This window comes from Heptranchias perlo, unplaced genomic scaffold, assembly GCF_035084215.1.
Source record: "Heptranchias perlo isolate sHepPer1 unplaced genomic scaffold, sHepPer1.hap1 HAP1_SCAFFOLD_60, whole genome shotgun sequence".
Taxonomy (NCBI): domain Eukaryota; kingdom Metazoa; phylum Chordata; class Chondrichthyes; order Hexanchiformes; family Hexanchidae; genus Heptranchias; species Heptranchias perlo.
In genome coordinates, this window is record NW_027139623.1 from 1649794 (window position 1) to 1669837 (window position 20044).

General features: G+C 45.6%; 2 protein-coding genes and 1 long non-coding RNA gene across 3 annotated transcripts in view; 1 reads left to right on the top strand and 2 right to left on the bottom strand.

The window, feature by feature from the left end:
* Nucleotides 1-20044, bottom strand: part of LOC137316676 (zinc finger protein 850-like) — a gene marked incomplete at its 5' end in the record, with an annotated part of 305128 nt that overhangs the window by 138064 nt on the left and 147020 nt on the right. The gene's annotated exons all lie outside the window — the stretch shown is intronic.
* LOC137316661 (histone H1-like) lies at nucleotides 859-5885 on the top strand. The gene is made up of 2 exons (XM_067980506.1): nucleotides 859-882; nucleotides 5328-5885. Exons 1-2 carry the CDS (start codon nucleotides 859-861, stop codon nucleotides 5883-5885), a joined length of 582 nt encoding a protein of 193 aa, XP_067836607.1.
* Nucleotides 13025-19296, bottom strand: LOC137316762 (uncharacterized). Its single transcript, XR_010961585.1, has 3 exons — nucleotides 19054-19296; nucleotides 18593-18679; nucleotides 13025-15038 (listed from the first exon to the last, which is right to left on the bottom strand). It is a non-coding gene; the product is annotated as an uncharacterized lncRNA (long non-coding RNA).

Genomic DNA, 20044 nt, shown 5'->3' on the forward strand with positions numbered 1-20044 from the left:
AGGTATAAGAAGGGCGAGTGCGGGAGGATTTCTTCATTCTTTGTGAAAGTGTTTGTGAGATTGTGGAAATGTCTGGAAGAGGAAAAACCGGCGGTAAAGCTCGGGCCAAGGCCAAGTCTCGCTCATCCCGGGCCGGACTGCAGTTCCCTGTGGGCCGTGTTCACAGGCACCTGCGAAAGGGGAACTACGCTGAACGTGTGGGTGCCGGAGCCCCGGTCTATCTGGCTGCTGTGCTCGAGTATCTGACGGCTGAAATCCTCGAGCTGGCCGGCAACGCGGCCCGGGACAACAAGAAGACCCGCATCATCCCCAGACACCTGCAGCTGGCCATCCGCAACGACGAGGAGCTCAACAAGCTGCTGGGACGGGTGACCATCGCTCAGGGCGGGGTGCTGCCCAATATCCAGGCCGTGCTGCTGCCGAAGAAAACCAGCACTGTGAGCACCAAGAGCAAATAAAGCAGCCAAGATTTAATCTGATAACCCAAAGGCTCTTTTCAGAGCCACCCACTGTATCTATGAAAGGGCTGGTTACTGTCTGAAGAGACTGACCTATTGATTACAGTTATCCCACGTTAATACAGCGGTTAAACTAATGGGAGCCAATGTAATTCACCGAGCACATGGGTGATCGGTGTACGGGTCTTGTTGGGAGTTGGGATAGGGGAACGGAGTTTTGGAGGAGTTCAAGTTTACACAGGGCAGAAGATCGGAGGCTGACCAGGGGAGCATTGGAAGAGCCAAGTCTGGAGGTAACAAGGGCGTGGGTGAGGGTTTCAGCACCAGATCAGCTGAGGCAGCGGAGGAGACGCGCGATGTTTCGGAGGTGGAAGTTGGCGGTCTTGGTGGTGGAGCGGAAATGGGGTCTGATGCTTATCTCAGGGTAAATTGGACGCTGAGGTTGCGAAGTTTAAGATTCCGCTTCACACAGTGGCCAGGGACAAGTCTCTGTCCATCTCAGTCCTTGAATCCAGTCCCCACACAGGAACTGTCTCTGTCCATCCCAGTACCTGAATCTATCCAGTCCCCACACAGGATCATTTTCCATCCATCCAGGTCCCTGAATCTATCCAGTCCCCACACAGGATAATTCTCTATCCATCCAGGTCCCTGAATCTATTCAGTCCCCACACAGGACCAGTCTCCATCCATCCCGGTGCCTGAATCTATTCAGTCCCACACTGACCCAAGCACGGAAAGGTATCGGGTGCCTTCCACACCGATTCAAGTTTATTGAACTTTTGGGCGCCTACTGTCAGCTACAAATCTGAAAACTAAAACTCCCTCTTCCAACGGTTCCGTAGCGGCACTGATTGATTCTGTTATGATAGTGATTGTATTGGAACTGTAGTGTGCCTCATTTATTGAATTTAAATTGTATTTTCCGCCTTTTTTTTCGAGCAATCCTTGAATATTAAGGCGGAGTCTGTAAGGATTGTGTCTGAATTTATATTTCGCATTTGATGCTGGTGAAAAGTTTATAAAGGACGGTAACTGATTCCTGGAGGCGGAGCTTGAAGTTTCACGTCCGCTTGTCCGTCATTCTGAGCCAGTCTCCTCCCTCCCGCACTTCATGCTCTGACTGTCATTCAAACACTCCTCCCCGGCCTCTCCGATAATGTGCCTTTCTCAACCAGGTCGGGGCGGGCTTTATAAATAGAGAAGAAAGGCGAGAGTTTTTCATTCAGCGGCGATCTGAGTGAAGAATCATCATGTCTGGCAGAGGTAAAGGAGGAAAAGGACTGGGCAAAGGAGGAGCCAAGCGGCACCGGAAAGTGCTTCGTGATAACATCCAGGGGATCACCAAACCAGCCATCCGCCGCCTGGCTCGCCGTGGTGGTGTCAAGCGGATCTCGGGTCTCGGGTCTGATCTACGAGGAAACCCGCGGGGTGCTGAAGGTTTTCCTGGAGAATGTGATCAGGGACGCGGTCACCTACACTGAACACGCCAAGCGCAAGACGGTCACTGCCATGGATGTGGTGTACGCTCTGAAACGGCAGGGCCGCACTCTCTATGGCTTCGGCGGTTGAACAATTCGACCCTTTCAAACCGGACACAAAACAAAGGCTCTTCTAAGAGCCACCCACCGCCTCACAGAGAGAGCACTGACCTGGGAACTGGTGCGGGATATATGGGGTTGGGGAATAGTTTTATAATTAAGGAGTTTTCAGGAACACACAGTACGGTGACGTGGGATCGGCGGCGTGCTGCACCGGTTACTGAGAGGAAAATTTCCCTGAATGAGTGCACTGAATTGTCCAGGGAACGTTACAAGTGAGTTCACCCGGACCTGCATTCCCCACTCACTGAAATGCTCCTTCACTCCATTCGCTCTGTTTTGGTTCTATTTATCAGTCAGATGTTGTGATGTGGGACCGGGGATTTCCATGGGAGAACTGGTTAAGCTGAACCGCTGTGATAAGGGGCCAGTTTGTGATGTGGACTTTCCCTCTGACGGTTGTTTCTGACACTGATACTGAGAGGGTTTGTGAAATTGAACCGTTTGAGCTCAGTCATTGGGGACCTGGAATTACCACAGGCCCAACTCTCAAAGCCCGCAAGAAACTGAGACTACTTCTCATTGGTTGCTTTGCTTGAAAACTAATTTCCTGAACCAATCGGAGAGACGTCAATAAGAAAACAGAGCAATTTATTGGCCAGAATTGACCGATTTTTTAAAATTTGAAAAAGGCCGCCAATTTCAGTGTATGAAATCAGTGAATTACTCCGGATATGTCGTTTTCAGACAAAGACTTAAAATCTCTTTGTAATAATGTTATTCCGTATTACACGTCCCAGATTCCTAGCGCTGTTTTAAAAACACATTGTCGATAACTTGCGGAATAAAACCCCATTCATAGATTGCTGATATGGACAAATTTCACTTCTACCTGTAAAAATAACAAATTACAGGTTATCGATTGATTCCGTTGCAGGGACTGAACAGGAGCCGTGTCCTGAAAACGGAATCATTGACGAAGCCTTAAAATGAGCATATTTTCTCCAAGACGTTCATTCTGGATTGTTACACTGCGGGAACGTGCTGCTAATATGCGGGATATTAATATCAGTAATTAATTATTTCAGAGATTGGCTCCGCAGTGAGAAAGAGGAAGGAACTGAATTCTGATTCTTCGCCCTGAAAGTGATTGTTAACGTGAAAACCGGGGACGGTGTAAATCTGAATGAGAGCAAGAGCAAAGCAAAAGGGGCATTGAACGGACCCCGGACACGTATTCACTTTATTGGGTCGTAAATTCTACAGAGACAAACATTAAAATGGGGCGGTTTCACTGACTTTCTTTCAATTTCCCCAATAGATTCAAAGGATGATGACCGAGTAAAGCAGCAATTCTGAATCTCAGTCTCTGGTCCTGTGTGTGAGTGTGGGATTAATTCTGTATCTGTCAGTCTCAGGTCCTGTGTATGAGTGTGGGATTCATTCTGTATCTGTCAGTCTCTGGTGCTGTGTGTGAGTGTGGGATTCATTCTGTATCTCTCACTCCCTGGCACTGTGTGTGAGTGTGGGATTCATTCTGTATTTCTCAGTCCGTGGAACTGTATGTGAGTGTGAGAGGGCAGGGACCTTTGTACAGGTCAGGTTTCTGATCCCCTCTCCCATGGGACTAACCTTTCAACCGAAACCCAACAGCCGCTGTTTCAAATGTATCCTTCACACTTCTCACCTGGTGCCTTCAATCGATGCTCTTTGTATAACTCCCCACATCCTTACTGTCCGGCTCTGTTTCCACTCTTCACTGTCCAACCACAGAGTGAGACTGTAACTAAACCAGGAACATTCACTATTGGTTTGGGGGGAGAAAGCAGCAATGATTTTAAATAGCAGGTTCTTCCCATTCTGAGTGTGAAACGGACACACTGGTGGGAATGTGAGACTGATATTGTGCCTCTCTGTGTCTCTGTCTCTAGCGCTGTACATGAAGGTGGGATACTGTTACTGAGCGTGAAACGGACACACTGATAGGAAGTGTGAGACTGATACTGTGTCTGTGTGTATGTCTCTCTCTCTGTTTATCTGTCGGTCTGTCTTTCTCTCTCTAGTGCTGTACATGAAAGCAGGATACTGTTACTGAGCGTAATATGAACACCCTGTTGTAAGGTAAAGACTGATTCTGTGTCTGTGAACAGACCTCCGGTTCTGTTGGTGAGACGGTCACTGTCCCTTCTATTATGTATGCTCCGGTCTGACGGTGCATTTACCTGTCTCCAGTCCAGTAAGGAAAGTTGGAGAGAAACAGCCTGTAACTGTCTGACACTGGACTGCCTATGAATGTTGAATTTATTCAGTAACTAGCCGTCTCTGGGTATTGAGAACGGGACGGATAGGACACCAGTTACGATTGTCTGTCAGTCAGTTTAGTAGGAGAGAGAGACACAGAGAGATTGGAGGAGCCCAGAGCGGATAATTTGTATTTTCATCTTAATCAAACATATTTCGGTGTGGATCAATATAATAATGTAAAACCAGATGTGGATTATCACATCCACAGCTGTGATTGGCTCCTGCCCCTGAATCTGGGGACCAGACACTGTGAGGAGCGCCGGCCTCACAGTGTTTAACAGTTACTGAGCTGGGAAACTACAACTAACCCCCGAGAATCTGCAGCACAGGCCGAGCGGGGAGGAAAGCCTGTCCCGGGAATTGTCAATCTGGCGAACAGTTTGTCCTGTGAATGTGAAGATGTGAACATTGTGTCAGAGAGAGTGTGTTAAAGGGGCGGGCGGGTTAGAGTAATGTCACTGTGTTTGTGTGGCCGGTCTCATCGCCGGATTTCCAAGTCTATTTTGAGTAAAATTTAAAAAAATCCCTGTCAAAGGAACGCCCTCCTCCACTGCCGAGCTCCGAAGTGGAAATTTAAGGTAAAGTTTCAGATCAATTCAAGATTTCAGCCGAAAAACGGAGATCATGTCAGCGATCGGGTGAGAGAGCGCGATCAGTGCAGCAATGAAACGGGTTTAAATCGAAACTGGTGCTTTTAATTCCGGTGAAAGTTTTTCGACAGCAAACATACCGGTGTTCGAGATAGGAAGGGGCTCGTCTGGGACTCTGGAGTGCCCGATTTGAATTGGAATCGGGGAGTTTAAGAGGAGAGAGAAACACAGAGAGGCTGGAGGGGCCGGGAGCTGACAGCAGGATGTCTCCGCCCCGTCCGCTCTGTGCCTTTAAGTTGCTCTGTGCCGCCGCCTCTCGTTTCATTTCTGACCCAGCTCTGACTGTCAGAGAGATTTTCGACAGAGTCCCGGACATGACAGACACTGCAGCCGCCGAAACGGCACCTCCTGCCGCCGCCGCCGCTCCACCCAAGGCTCCCAAGAAGAAGAAGGCGGTTCCCAGACCCAAGCCCACCGGTCCCCCGTTGGGAGAACAGATCCTCAAGATTGTGGGGGATTGCAAGGATCGCAAGGGGATATCCCTGGCCGCGATAAAGAAGGTTCTGGCGACCAAAGGCCTGGATGTGGAGAAGCTCCGGTCCCAGATCAAATTAAGTATCAAGAGAAATGTGGAAAAAGGCTCCCTGGTGCAGATCAAGGGCACGGGCGCCTCGGGCTCCTTCAGAGTCGCTAAGAAGGAAACCCAGACAAAAGTGGTAAAGAAGGTGAAGAAACAAGTGACCAAGAAATCTCCCGGAAAGAAACCAGCGGCCAAAAAAACAGCCGTCAAGAAATTAACGGCCAAGAAACCAGCGGTCAAGAAATCGACCACGAAAAAGGCGGCGAAATCACCAATTAAGAAGAAAGCGGCGGCGAAGAAGCCCAAGACCCCCAAGACAGTGAAGGCGAAGGCGAAGAAGGTGGAAAAACCGAGGGCCAAGCCCAAGCCGAAGTCAGCAAAGCCTAAGAAAGCAGCGGGCAAAAAGAAGTAAAAAATCAAGTGCAACTTTTGACCATCTGAACCCAACGGCTCTTCTCAGAGCCACCCACGTCTCTCAGAAAAGAGCTGATCCCGGAATCAGATGATTCCTGTCCCGGGGCCGGGCTCAGATTTCAGATAGAAATCATTTCAAATAAACCCAGGGTCCTGGTGCCTCGCTGATATTCGCTATCCCCGCCCCACCCCCACTGTCTGAAATAAAATAGAGAGAATGGGATGTCCGGGCCGGGCCTCACTGGAACTGGCGTGTGTTCGGCTCCAGTCCCAGTTCATTTTTTCTCACAGATTCAGGGTGAGAGTCCGTGACAGGGTAAAACTGGCGGAGATCCGCCGCTATCACAATTCAAACCCCAACACATGAGATTCTCCAAATCAGCTGGAATAAAGTGTTTGTAAACTGCTGAACCCGTCTGGGAGGGGATGTGTGGGGAGATCGAATCGGGTCTGGGACTGAAATGGAAGGAGGCGGGTTGACTTGTTATAGAAAGGACTGTATTTTGGCAGGAATATTGCTGACTATTGATTGTAACGGGGCTTATTGAAAAGCTCCGGGATTCTATGAAGCCCGAGTCTGTCAGGGTTTCTGCGGAGCGCTGTGTTTCGGTTCTATTATCGATAAACGGTTTGAAATTGGCGGTGGAGAAAGCTGGAGGTGGAGCTGGAAGATCAGAGGCTGCTCTCCGCTTTGTCCGTCACTCTGACTGTCTCCTCCCCTCCCTGTTTAATATCTCACTCTGTCTCCTCCCCTCCCTGTTCAATATCTCACTCTGTCTCCTCCCCTCCCTCTCTCACCCTCTGTCTGTTTCAGTCAGGTCAGGGCAGGCTGCATAAAAACGGAACCAGCATCAGTTTGCTCTTCATTCAGCAGCGATTTGAGTGACGAATAATCATGTCTGGCAGAGGTAAAGGAGGCAAAGGACTGGGCAAAGGCGGAGCCAAGCGGCACCGTAAAGTGCTTCGTGATAACATCCAGGGGATCACCAAACCAGCCATCCGCCGCCTGGCTCGCCGTGGCGGTGTCAAGCGGATCTCGGGTCTGATCTACGAGGAAACCCGCGGGGTGCTGAAGGTTTTCCTGGAGAATGTGATCAGGGACGCGGTCACCTACACTGAACACGCCAAGCGCAAAACGGTCACTGCCATGGATGTGGTGTACGCTCTGAAACGGCAGGGCCGCACTCTCTATGGATTCGGCGGCTGAACAACTCGACCCTTTCAAACCGAACACAAAACAAAGGCTCTTCTAAGAGCCGCCCACCGCCTCACAGAGAGAGCACTGACCTGGGAACGGGGAGAGGAATAATCTCGGGGTGGGGAAGCAGTTTCGGATATTTAATTAGTTTGGGGCGATTCCCCAACACTCGGTACAGGGAGATCAGAAACAACGGCCGGGGTTCTCGGCCATCCCGAGAGAAGGAGCGGAATTCCCGGTTTCACGATCGAAATGAACAGGCGGGGATACAGACTCTTTCCCCAGACATTACATTCTCCGCTCAGAGTAAAATCCCTCCTCACTCCCTCTCCCGCTGTGTCCTCTCTGCTCGCTCTTTATTTCCTGCCCTCATTCAATTATCAGTTCGATGTGAAGTTTCTGTTTGAGGAGCGATTCACCGGGCCGGAACTGGCGGGATTTTTGAAATTGAAGCTGGACTTTGTCCCGTTCCGGAAAGCAATGACCGGGGCTTTATTCCCGCCCGTTTACAGACAGATCAGAGAATGAACCGGAATGTGAAACAGCCTGAGATTTGGGCTGAGGAGAAGGAAATAATGGAGATTATAAAGAGAGAGATTCTTAAATTGCTGGAGGGAAATGAGATTTTCTTGAAACTGTTATTTGATGCTCTGAAATTGGCGGGCTTTTTGAAATTGATGATTAATTTCAGCTCAGCCAATTGGGGCCCAATACCTCCCGCCGTTTCGGTCTGACTGACAGAGCGCGGTTCAAACCTGCGAATCACAGTCCCTCCCTGACAGGGTGTGGGACTGAAGCCAATCAGAGGCCAGGGGCGGATCCCCTTAGACCCTTTATAAGGCGGCCCCAGAGCGCACTCCGTATTAACAGTCTCTGTGTCAGGTTGTGTTGAGATCTGTTCAGAAAATGGCCAGGACCAAGCAGACGGCGCGTAAATCGACCGGCGGGAAAGCTCCTCGCAAACAGTTGGCTACCAAAGCGGCGAGGAAGAGCGCTCCAGCCACGGGCGGAGTGAAGAAGCCTCATCGCTACAGACCCGGCACTGTGGCTCTGAGGGAGATCCGCCGCTACCAGAAATCCACCGAGCTGCTGATCCGCAAACTGCCCTTCCAGCGCCTGGTGCGAGAGATCGCTCAGGACTTCAAGACAGACCTGCGCTTCCAGAGCTCGGCCGTCATGGCCCTGCAGGAGGCCAGCGAGGCTTACCTGGTGGGGCTGTTTGAGGACACCAACCTGTGCGCCATCCACGCCAAGCGAGTCACCATCATGCCCAAAGACATCCAGCTGGCCCGCCGCATCCGCGGGGAGCGCGCCTAAACCCGACCCGGCTTCAGCACCAAGTGCAACAAAGGCTCTTTTCAGAGCCACCAAATCGGCGATGGAAAGAGCTGTGATCTCCTGGGTTGAAATCGCAGGGCCGAGCAGTTGACAGAATGTTGATTGAATGGGAAATTTATGGAGGGGAGGGAGCGGATGTCAGACGGTGAGGCCTGATGGGCCAACAGTTAATCATAACAGCGGAGAGATGGGAGCAGAGCCCATCTCCGTTTTATGGCTAAGATTCACCACCAGACGTACAGGAGTGCCAATTCCAGACTAACCAGCATGAGGAATTTGAACGGAGACAGTTTCATTTCCATACACGCAGGACTGGAGGGAGATGAATTCCACCAGACTGACACTCATCACCTCCAATGCCTCATTCGGACAGAGAAAGTTCTGATTCCGACCCCACTCTTTCACATGAGGTACATACACCCCCAGTGGGACATAGAGAGGGACTCGTGCACTGGTGGAAGGTACGAGAGATACAAGTTCTCATTTCCAATGTAGTGTCAGCTTGGATCGGTTGGAAACACTCGAATGTCGGAGTCAGGTGTTTAAAAGTTCGAGCCTCACTCCAACACTTTACTGGACATTTGAGTCCAGCACTGAAGGACAGGTGCAATCGGACGGGATCTAAAACCTATGCTGGATGTAAGGAACCAGACTCGGATCAAATGACGTTTCAGTCTATTTTCCCCCTGCAGCTATAGTGTCAGAGGCTGTTTCAATGTAACTCTCGCACTAATAGATCCAGAGGCAATGTGTATCTTGCTCTCCGTCAGCGCTAGAATCAGAATCAGAAAGATTAGTGTTACATTCACTGAGCAGGAACAGGCCGACAGGGAGAGTATCATTCCCTCAATCACATCCAATAACAGGGGCAAATATCACTCACATTCTTGATTCAGCAATCGCTGACACAATAATCAACAGTCAGCTTCTGTTGTGCAAATCTGGGGAAAATAATACAGACCGAGCAAATGTTGTCGGAGGATGGGATGTAAATAATAATGGGTGGAACACAACGGAATACCTCTTGATGCCGTTGATCAAACGTCCCTGTTATTTCTGTATCCCACCCGCCCACTTTAATGACAATTCTGGTATTTTGTCACATTCCCCAAACTGCAAATTTCAATTAATTGGAGGTTGGCGACATCTGCTGTCCGGAAGCGAGTACTTCAACAGACCGACATGGATCATTTGTATTTAACAAGTTATTGTTAGTTCTACAATCGGAATCAAGTCCTTATTAAATTGATTCCTGACTCTCTTCAGACATGATGTGGAGATGCCGGTGATGGACTGGGGTTGACAATTGTAAACAATTTTACAACACCAAGTTATAGTCCAGCAATTTTATTTTAAATTCACAAGCTTTCGGAGATTTTCTCCTTCCTCAGGCAAATGTTTCAAGATCTCCTTGAAGCCTACGCATTTATACATGACATACATCTCTTCAGACAGTAACCAGCCCTTTCATAGATACAGTGGGTGGCTCTGAAAAGAGCCTTTGGGTTATCAGATTAAATCTTGGCCGCTTTACTTGCTCTTGGAGCTCACAGTGCTGGTTTTCTTCGGCAGCAGCACGGCCTGGATATTGGGCAGCACCCCGCCCTGAGCGATGGTCACCCGTCCCAGCAGCTTGTTGAGCTCCTCGTCGTTGCGGATGGCCAGCTGCAGGTGTCTGGGGATGATGCGGGTCTTCTTGTTGTCCCGGGCCGCGTTGCCGGCCAGTTCGAGGATTTCAGCCGTCAGATACTCGAGCACAGCAGCCAGATAGACCGGGGCTCCGGCACCCACACGTTCAGCGTAGTTCCCCTTTCGCAAGGTGCCTGTGAACACGGCCCACAGGGAACTGCAGTCCGGCCCGGGATGAGCGAGACTTGGCCTTGGCCCGAGCTTTACCGCCGGTTTTTCCTCTTCCAGACATTTCCACAATCTCACAAACACTTTCACAAAGAATGAAGAATGATTTCCGTATTGACCCTTCTTATAGACTGAAATGTCATCTGATTGGTTGTTCTTTAATACACCTCATTTGCCTATTTCATTAACCAATCAGATAGCTGGGAATCAGAAGAGGGCGGGATTTACCGGCCTCAACGGTCAGACCAGGAATTTGATGAATTTCAAAAAGCCCGCCAATTTCAGTGCAGTAAAGGACCGGATTTCGATCAATGTTCTCCCTGAGCACAAGATTTTAAACCCGTTCTTTGTATCTTGTCTTATTCAGCGGTACCCGTCACCAATCGCTGGCGCTGTTTAAAATCTGTTTTAAATTATGTCTCATTCTCACATCGCTTTCAAACTGTACCGTTCGGGACTAAATCCCCATTCACAGCATTCCGTGAAGGAACACATTTCAATTTAGTCTTTATAAAAGTGACACGTTATAGATTGGTTCCTTCTCACAGGGCCGGGAGTGCTTCTGTGAAAATTGGGACCCGGACGGAGCTCTCCTTCTGCCCCCATTCCGCTGTGTTTCTGCAAGGGGTGGGTTTGCTGTTGATGTGAGGATTTTCACATCAGCTGGTAAACATTCGGAGACTGGATTCTTCCAGTTAAACGAAACACGAAGGGAGTGAGACAGAATTGTAACGCTTTAAGAGCGAAGCAAAGGGGAAGGAGCGGATCAGTTTATGGATTAGGGATTTCAACGGGGCAGTTACAGTATCACTTCATAATAAGATTGGAATAATATTACAGTATTAGAACAATCCTAAGTAAATATATAGGAAATGCAGCTCCTTCAGAGAGGTTGTGGGTGGCTCTTAAAAGAGCCGTTGTTTTTTTTCAGTACATTGTGGAGTTTTACTTGGAGCTGGTGTACTTGGTGACCGCCTTTGTCCCTTCCGACACGGCGTGCTTGGCCAGTTCCCCGGGCAGCAGCAGGCGCACGGCGGTCTGGATCTCCCGGGAGCTGATGGTGCGCCGTTTATTATAATGGGGATCTTGAAACATTTGCCTGAGGAAGGAGAAAATCTCCGAAAGCTTGTGAATTTAAAATAAAATTGCTGGACTATAACTTGGTGTTGTAAAATTGTTTACTATTATAATGGGCCAGGCGGGAAGCCTCACTCGCGATGCGCTCGAAAATATCGTTCACAAAGGAGTTCATGATGCTCATGGCCTTGGAGGAGATGCCGGTGTCGGGGTGAACCTGCTTCATCACTTTGTAGACGTAGATGGAGTAACTCTCCTTCCTCGACTTTCTCCGCTTCTTGCCGCCCTTGGCTGGTGCTTTACTCAAGGTTTTCTTGGCGCCCTTCTTGGGAGCTGCTTTCTTGTCCTCAGGCATTTTCAAACTCAATTTCAGACCCAGAAATGACCCAAATCCGCTCCGAGCTCGGATTAAATAGGCAGCCCCACAGCCCTATGGTAATGAGGGTATGGAGAAGGCAATGATTGTGATTGGACGATTGGGCGTGATGACACAACACATTTTCTTTCACGCTCTGATTGGTTTCTTCAGATATCCAATCAGATTTAGTATCTGCCACCAATCACAAACACGCTCACACTGCACATTGTCCGGTTTCAGCAATTTGTTCCAACTGTTGCAGTTCTGCTTCCGGCCAGTAGATGTCCCCAAACCTCAATATTTCTGCCATTTCGCTGACGTTACCTGTCAGTTTATCTTGTGAATCCCCGGGTGACCCTCAAGATATTCTGATTTTCATTTTGTTATTTTTGTGTCTGTGGAAAAATTTACTATTTCTTTTGATATTCCTTGATAATTTGATTTCGTGGTTCCTGTTTGCTTCCCTAATTGTTTTTGTGACCTCTTCTTAACCTCTTCCTATTCGCTTTTGTCATACTCTTATTTAATATCTATAAATGAGAAATTCCATCAGCTTGTTGTGTCTGTTCAGGGGCTGATGTTTGGGAAATATTTATTGTCTATGTTTAAAGTGCCAGAAACCCAAAGGGAGCAATTCAGTCCCAAACTCCACAGAAACATTCCATTTCTCCCTCCTTGTAAAATAAGGCGCCATAATGGTGAGTATAGCTGCCTTCCAAGCAGTTAATTCCAACAGGTTTGAATCCCAGCACGCTGAAGTCAGAAACAGCAAGACTGGAACCGAATTTGATGATGTTCAGAGGGATAGTGTTTCCAAAACACAAACGGGTCTAATTTATATTAAAAAATGTTTTAAATTAATGTATTTCCCCCATAACGTTGAATTTAACTCTGATCCTTTGTATTATTATTTATGCTGATCTGTACAGTGGATGCGGGACACAATTGCCCAGATTCAGTGAAATTAATTGATTTTCTGCAGTCTTTTCCTCTGCTAATTCCCGTTCTTTATTTAAATTATGTCGGATTAACCTTTCTGATCTATAGAAGGGTCATAGTCCTGAACCGTTAACCCGAGCTTCCCTTCTCCACAGATGCTGCCGGACCTGCTGAGTCTTTCCAGCATTTTCAGTTTTAATTTTTTCTATGTTTTATCCCTTTCACTTCTGACGGTCGTCATTGAAACTTCCAGATTTGCGCTCTGTTTTTATTTGTGTTTCAGTTCGGTTTATTTGAATTAATATAAATCGTGTCCTGAGAAATCAGACAGAAATATTGCGCAATGAAGAGTGAAACATAATGGGGCAACTTTCGAATGAGCAAAACAAAAACTTTATTATGAATCAATTGTCTAATTTTTCACTAACAAAATATGAAAAAATACGAGAATAGAAGTAACAGAGAGAAACTATTTCCGCACATTGCACATTGTCCTGAATCTGCAACAACGACAGATGATGTGAATTTGTTCCACTCTGTTACAGTTCTCACTTATGGCCAGTAGATGTCAGACTATACGTGAGTGTGGGATTAATTCTCTGCCTGTATATGAGTGTGATATTCAATCTATATCCATCAGTCTCCAATACATTCTGTGAGTGTGGGATTCATTCTGTATCAGTCAATCTCTGGGAATGTGTATGAGTGGTGCATTCATTGTGTGACTGGCAGTCTCTGGTATTTTATCACAGTGTGAGATTCATTCTGAAACTCAGTCTCTGGGCAAAGTGCAAGTCAGGATTTCTTCTGTCATGTTATTTCAGGTTACAGTATGTTGCTTGAAACTGTATCTTTAATTCATTAATGTATGCAAATCCTTAATCTACCATTAATTTGTAAATATGGATACACTTTTGGATTTTATTTTAATCAAACAACGTGTGTGAGTTTTGTTTTAGGATTACATCTTAATTTATGTGAAGATAATGTACATTTCAATCTTTTACTGTGAAATTATTGGACTGATATTTATTGTGTAGCTCAGTCTGGGCTAATGGAATTGATATTGTATCTTCCAGTCAGATACTGTGTGAGATTTTTGGACTGGTATGTAATGTGTGGTTCAGACTGTACTAATGGAATTGACACTCTAACTTTCAGTCAGACACTGCGAGAGATTTTTGGACTGGTTTCTAATGTGTAGCTGAGTCTACACTAATAGGACTCACACTGTATGTTTCAGTATGATCATGTATGTGAATTTTGGACTGAATATAATGTGTAGCTCAGTCTGCACTAATGGAATTCATAATTTACCTTTCAGTCTGACACTGTGTAATATATTTGGACTGGTTTGGAAGGTGTAGCTCAGTCTGCACTAATGGAATTGATACTGTATCTTCCAGTCAGATACTGTGTGAGATTTGTGTACTGGTATGTAACGTGTCGGTCAGTCTGTACTAATCAAATCGATACTATATCTTTCAGTTTGATACTGTACGTGATTTTTGGACAGGTATCTAATGTGAACCTCTGTCTGCAGTAAAGGAATTGATATTTTATCTTCCAGTCTAATACTGCATGCGAATTTTGGACTGGTATATAATGTGTAGCTCAATCTGCACTAATGGGATTGATACTGTATCTTTCAACCTGACACTGAGATTTTTGGACTGGTATGTGATGTGTTGCTCAGTCTGCTCTAATGGGATTGATACTGTGCCTTTCAATCTGATACTGTATGAGAATTTTAGACTGGCATCTAATGTGTACCTCAGTCTGCAGTAAAGGAATTGAAACTGTACATTTCATTCTGACACTATGAGAATTTTGGACATATATGTGAGTCAAATATGGGTAACATCTGAAATGGTATCTAATTTGTATCTCAGTGTACAATATTGTCATGAATACTGCATCTTTAAACTCATAATGTGTGTGAGTTGTGGGCTGGTATTTAATTTGAATCTTGGAGTACACTATTGTGATTCATTCTGTACCTATCAATCGGTACAATGTGTCAGTTCTATCTGGTATTTAATTTGTAGCTAAGGCTGAAATAACGTGAGATTGACACAGTGCCTTTCAACCTGATACTGGGTGTGATTTTGGACTGGGAATTATTTATCTGCCAGTCAGCGGTGCTGAGTCGTTGTGAAATGGAAATTCCGTCTGTCTCTCGTGCTCTGTTTGACTGTTGGATTGGGATCAGTGTGGGACTGACTATTTCTGCTGTCTGAGACTGTGGGACTGATGACATGTCTGTGTCTCTGTGCTCTGAGTGATAATGCACATACTGTGTGTGAGAAGGAGCTGGCTGCACTGTTCCTTGTGCCTCGGGTGCAGCAAACATCACACGGATTCTGGGTCCTTCGAGGATTTAACTGAAGGAATAAAAAGTATCTCTTGTAATTCAAGAACAGGTGAGGTAGAAAATACAAAAGTGATCAATTGAATCTCGGTTAATAATCATTTTAATATCCACAAATGAAAACCACCGATACAAACAGTGTCAGTGTCTGACTCCACTGCAGGACTGCAGCACTCAGCTTCTGCATACCAGGTGTGTTGGGCCGTTTTAAAACAATTTAGTGACATCCAGACAAAACCCAACCCCTGCACTGATCCATCAATGGGACTACCCGATGGGGACGGGAACTTTGCACATATCAGATTGATATTTCCCTCTCCCTTAGGACTAACCGTTCAACCAAAACAAAACTGCCGCTGCTTAAAATGTGTCCTTCAAACTTCTCACCTGAGGCCTGCAATAAATGCTTTTTGTATAACTCCCCACATCCTTACTGTCCGGCTCTGTTTACTGTTCAATAACAAACACTAAAGTTTAATGGTTGGGTTTAAAAAAATCAGATTTAATACCTGCCACCAATCACAAACACGCTCACACTGCACATTGTCCGGTTTCAGCAATTTGTTCCGAACTGTTGCAGTTCTGCTTCCGGCCAGTAGATGTCCCCAAACCCCGGGTCATTGAAGTTTACAGATGAGAGAGGGACAGAAGATAAACTCATTCTTCACATTATATTGCACGGGTGGGATTTAGAAAAACTGGCAATGGAGACGAGCTGCAAGTACATTTTGTTTGACCAAACACTACTTGTAATGCTGTGTTAAATTCTTGTAATTGAGTTCGGGGGTATTGTCAATACTGAGGAAGACTGGGACAAAATAAACTTGCAGAACGGCCGTGTAAATGGCCATTGAATTTCAATATAGAAAGGTGTGAGATGCTACATTTCGCTACGGGGAATAAGGAGGCCACATACTGCATGGAAAATAAGAGTCTAAATGGGGTAGAGGAGCAATGTAAATCGTGTCCTGAGAAATCAGAGAGAAATACTGCACAATGTACAGTGAAATATAATGGGGCAAATTCACAACTGTCGAATGAATGAAACAAAAACTTCATTATGAATCAATTGTCTTCATGTTTCACCGTCAAAATGTCCAAAAATAGGAGAGTAAAAGTTACAGACAGAAACTTTCCTCACATTGCACATTGTCCTGTTTCTGTAACCACGACAGATAATGTGAATTTGTTCCCTCATTACAGTTCTCGCTTACGTCCAGTAGAGGTCAGTCTCTGATACTGTATATGAGAGTGGGGTTTATTCTGTATCTGACAGTCTCTGGTGCTTTATTTCAGTGTGAGATTAATTCCATCACTGTCAGTCTGTGGTGCTGTATGTGAGTGTGGAATTAACTATGTACCTGTCAGTCTCTGGTACTGTCTGTGTGTGTGGGATTCATTCTGTATCTGCCATTCTCCGCTGCTTTATCTCAGTGTGGGATTCATTATGTAATTCAGTCTCTGAGACAATGTGCAAGTCTGAATTCATTCCATATTCTTATTTCAGTTCAGAGTATCGTACTTGAAACTGTATCTTTAACACTCCAAAGTATATACAGTTCTTTGTCGAGTATTTAATATGTTAATATGGATGCACTTTTCGATTTTCTTTAATCAAACAATGTATGTGAGTTTTGGAGTAGTATTACATCTTAATCTCTGAACTCTATTGTGAATGATAATGTACCTTTCAATCTGTTCACGTTGAAATTACTGGACTGGTATGTAATGTGCAGATCAGTCTGCAATAATGGGATTAATTCAGTATCTGAGTCTAACACTGTGAGAGATTTTTGGACTGGTGAGTAACATATAGATCATTCTGCACTAAAGGAATTGATTCTGTATCTTTCAGTCTAATATTGTATGAGGTTGTTGGGCTGTTATATAATTTTAGCTCAGGTGGTGCAAATGGAATTTAAACTATACCTTCCAGTCTAATCATTAATGTGATTTGTGGACTGGTATGTAATGTGTAGCTCAGTCTGTACCAACGGTATTGATCCTGTTTATTTCAGTATAACATGAGTATTACCAATATATCGAATATGCAGCTCAGTCTGCACCAATGGAATTGACACTTTATCTTTCAATCTGACACTATGAGATTTTTGGACTGGTATGTAATGCGTAACTCAGTCTGCAGTGATGTGATTGTGCGATTCATTCTCCATCTGTCAGTCTCTGGTACTGTTTGTGAGTTTGAGATTCATTCTTTATCTGTCAGCCCCTGGTACTGTGCATGAGTGAGATTCATTCTGTTCCTGGTACTGTATGTGCGTGTAGGATTCATTCTATATCTGTCAGTCTCTGGTACTGACTGTGAGCTTGGTGTATATTCTGCATCTGTCAGTCTCAGGGGTACTATATATAAGTGATGGATTCATTCTGTATCTGTCAGTCTCTGCTGCAATATCTGAATGTGGGATTCATTCTGTATCTGCCAGTCTGTGGTGCTATATGTGAGTGTGGGATTCATTCTGTATCTGCCATTCTCTGGTGCTATATGTGAGTGTGGGATTCATTCTGTATCTATCATTCTCTGCTACTTTATCTCAGTGTGGGATTCATTCTGTAATTCAGTCTCTGAGACAATGTGCAAGTCTGAATTCATTCTGTATTCTTATTTCAGTTTACGGTATCTGAGTGTGAGATTCATTCTGTATCTCTATGCAATTATTCTCTCAGATTATATTATGGTATTCAATACTGTCGCTTTAATATCTTAATGTTTAAGTAGTTTTTCTCATTATTTAATTGGTAAAAATGGATACACTTTAGGATTTGATGCTGGAGGTTTTAATCAGATAATTTGTGTGCTTTTTGAACTCGTATTGAATGTGTATTTCTGTGATTACTATTGTGAATGATAATGAATCTTTCAAAATGATATGGTGAATTGGTATATAATGTGTAGATCAGTCTGCACTGAAGGAATTGATACTGTAACTTTAAATTTTATTTTATAAGATTTTTGGACTCGTGTGTAATGTGTATCTCAGTCTGGACTGACAGAATTGATACTGTTCCTTTAAATCTCATACTATGAGTGTATTATAAACTGGTATCTAATTTGTTTCTCAGGTTACACTGTCACAGCATTTCTCAATCTGATACTGTACGTGAGTTTTGGACTAGCAATTTGTATTCGAATGGTACACTATTTGAATGGATACTGCAAGTATTAAACTCACATGTGTGTGAGAGTTCTGGGCTCGAATTCAATAGGAATCTCAAGGAACATTATTGGGATTCATTCTGTACCTTTCAATCGGGTACCATGTGTGATTTCTATCTGGTATTTAATTCATGGCTAATGTTGCCCGTTTGTGAAATAGACAATCTGAGAGTGTGATTTTGGACTGGGATTTTTGTATCTCCCTGTCAGTGGGACTGAGTTCGGGGGAAATGGAACATTGTCTGCCTCACCTGCTCTGTTTGACTGTGGATTGAAAATGTGTCTCTGGAATTTGGGATCATTGTGGGACTGAGTACTTCTGCTGTCTGAGACTGTGGAACTGATGACCTGTCTGTGTCTCTGTGCTCTGTGAGTGATAATGTACTTACTGTGTGTGAGAAGGAGCTGGCTGCACTGTTCCTTGTGCCTCGGGTGGACGAAACATCACATTCATTGTGGATCCTTCACGGGTTTGCCTGTAGAAAGAAACGTATGTCTGGTAACTCAAGAACAGGTGAGGAAGAAAATACAGAAGTGATCAGTTTAATATCTGTAAATAATTATTTTGAATATCCTTAAATATAAATCAGCGATTCGAACAGTGTCAGTGTCTGACTCCACTGCAGTACTGCAGCATTCAGCTTCTGCACACCAGGTGTGTTGGGCTGTTTTACAACAATTTAGAGACATCCAGACACAACCCAACCCCTCCACTAACACATGAATGGTACTACCCGATGGGGCAGGGACCTTTGCACAGGTCAGGTTTCTAATCCGCTCTCCCATGGGACCAAACGTTCAACTGAAACCAAACAGCCGCTGTTTAAAATGTGTCCTTCACACTTCTCACCTGATGCCTGCAATTGACGCTCTTTGTATAACTCCCCACATCCTTACTGTCCAGCTCTGTTTCCACTCTTCACTGTCCAATAACAATAAACAGCGTGAGACTGGAACTAAACCAGAACCATTCACTCCTGGTTTGGGGAGAGAAAGCAGCAATGATTTTAAATAGCAGGTTCTTCCCATTCTGTCTCCCTGACCCTGGACACACCCTGTACACACACAGCCCGAGAATGACCTCTCCCTTCCCCCGCTCACTCCATGTTCCGGGACCAGTTCCTGATCCACTCCGCCTCTTACAAACAGCCTCCGGACTCCCCCTGACCTTCCCCCGGACTCAATGCCGATCTCTGAGCCCATCTGCGGACACGGTCCCGAAGCGATGAGCTGCTGTAACGAGGCTGCTCTTTGCTCCCTTCCCCCGGGGGCCGTGATCTCTCCATTCCCGGCTGTTTTAAACCATCTTCTTCCGCTCACTGAGGGAATGGCGCCCACAGGCCGAGCTGGGGGAGGGGAGCGCGCATGCGCTCTTCTGCTCACCAACAACCAGCGCTGGGGGCGGGGCTGAGTCACGCATGCGCAGATATCTGGTTTAATTCCCAATACAAAAATCGATGGAAACTTTCCCCAATTGGAATTTTTCAGAGTCTGAGCAAAGGAAGTGGGTCTGGGGGAAAGGTCAGAGGGAATGGGGTCCACAGGCAGTGCAGGAACAGGCACCAGAATGGGAAACAGATGGGATTCCACCAGTGCCAAACGCTGGAATCCAGACTGACTTTCCAATCTCTAACTATTAAACTAGATGTTTCCATCCCTGCTGTTTCTCTCGGTATCTTTTGATGGTAAAGAGTCTTTCAGAGATAAAGTGGGCGGCTCTGAAATGGGTCTATGGATTTTGTTCATTCTCGTACTCTTTACTGATAAAACTGATGCGAGCATTTCTCAAACCAATCCTGGAGAAACATGTGAGGAAAGAGTGAGTAGGTGTGTTTGTTGGG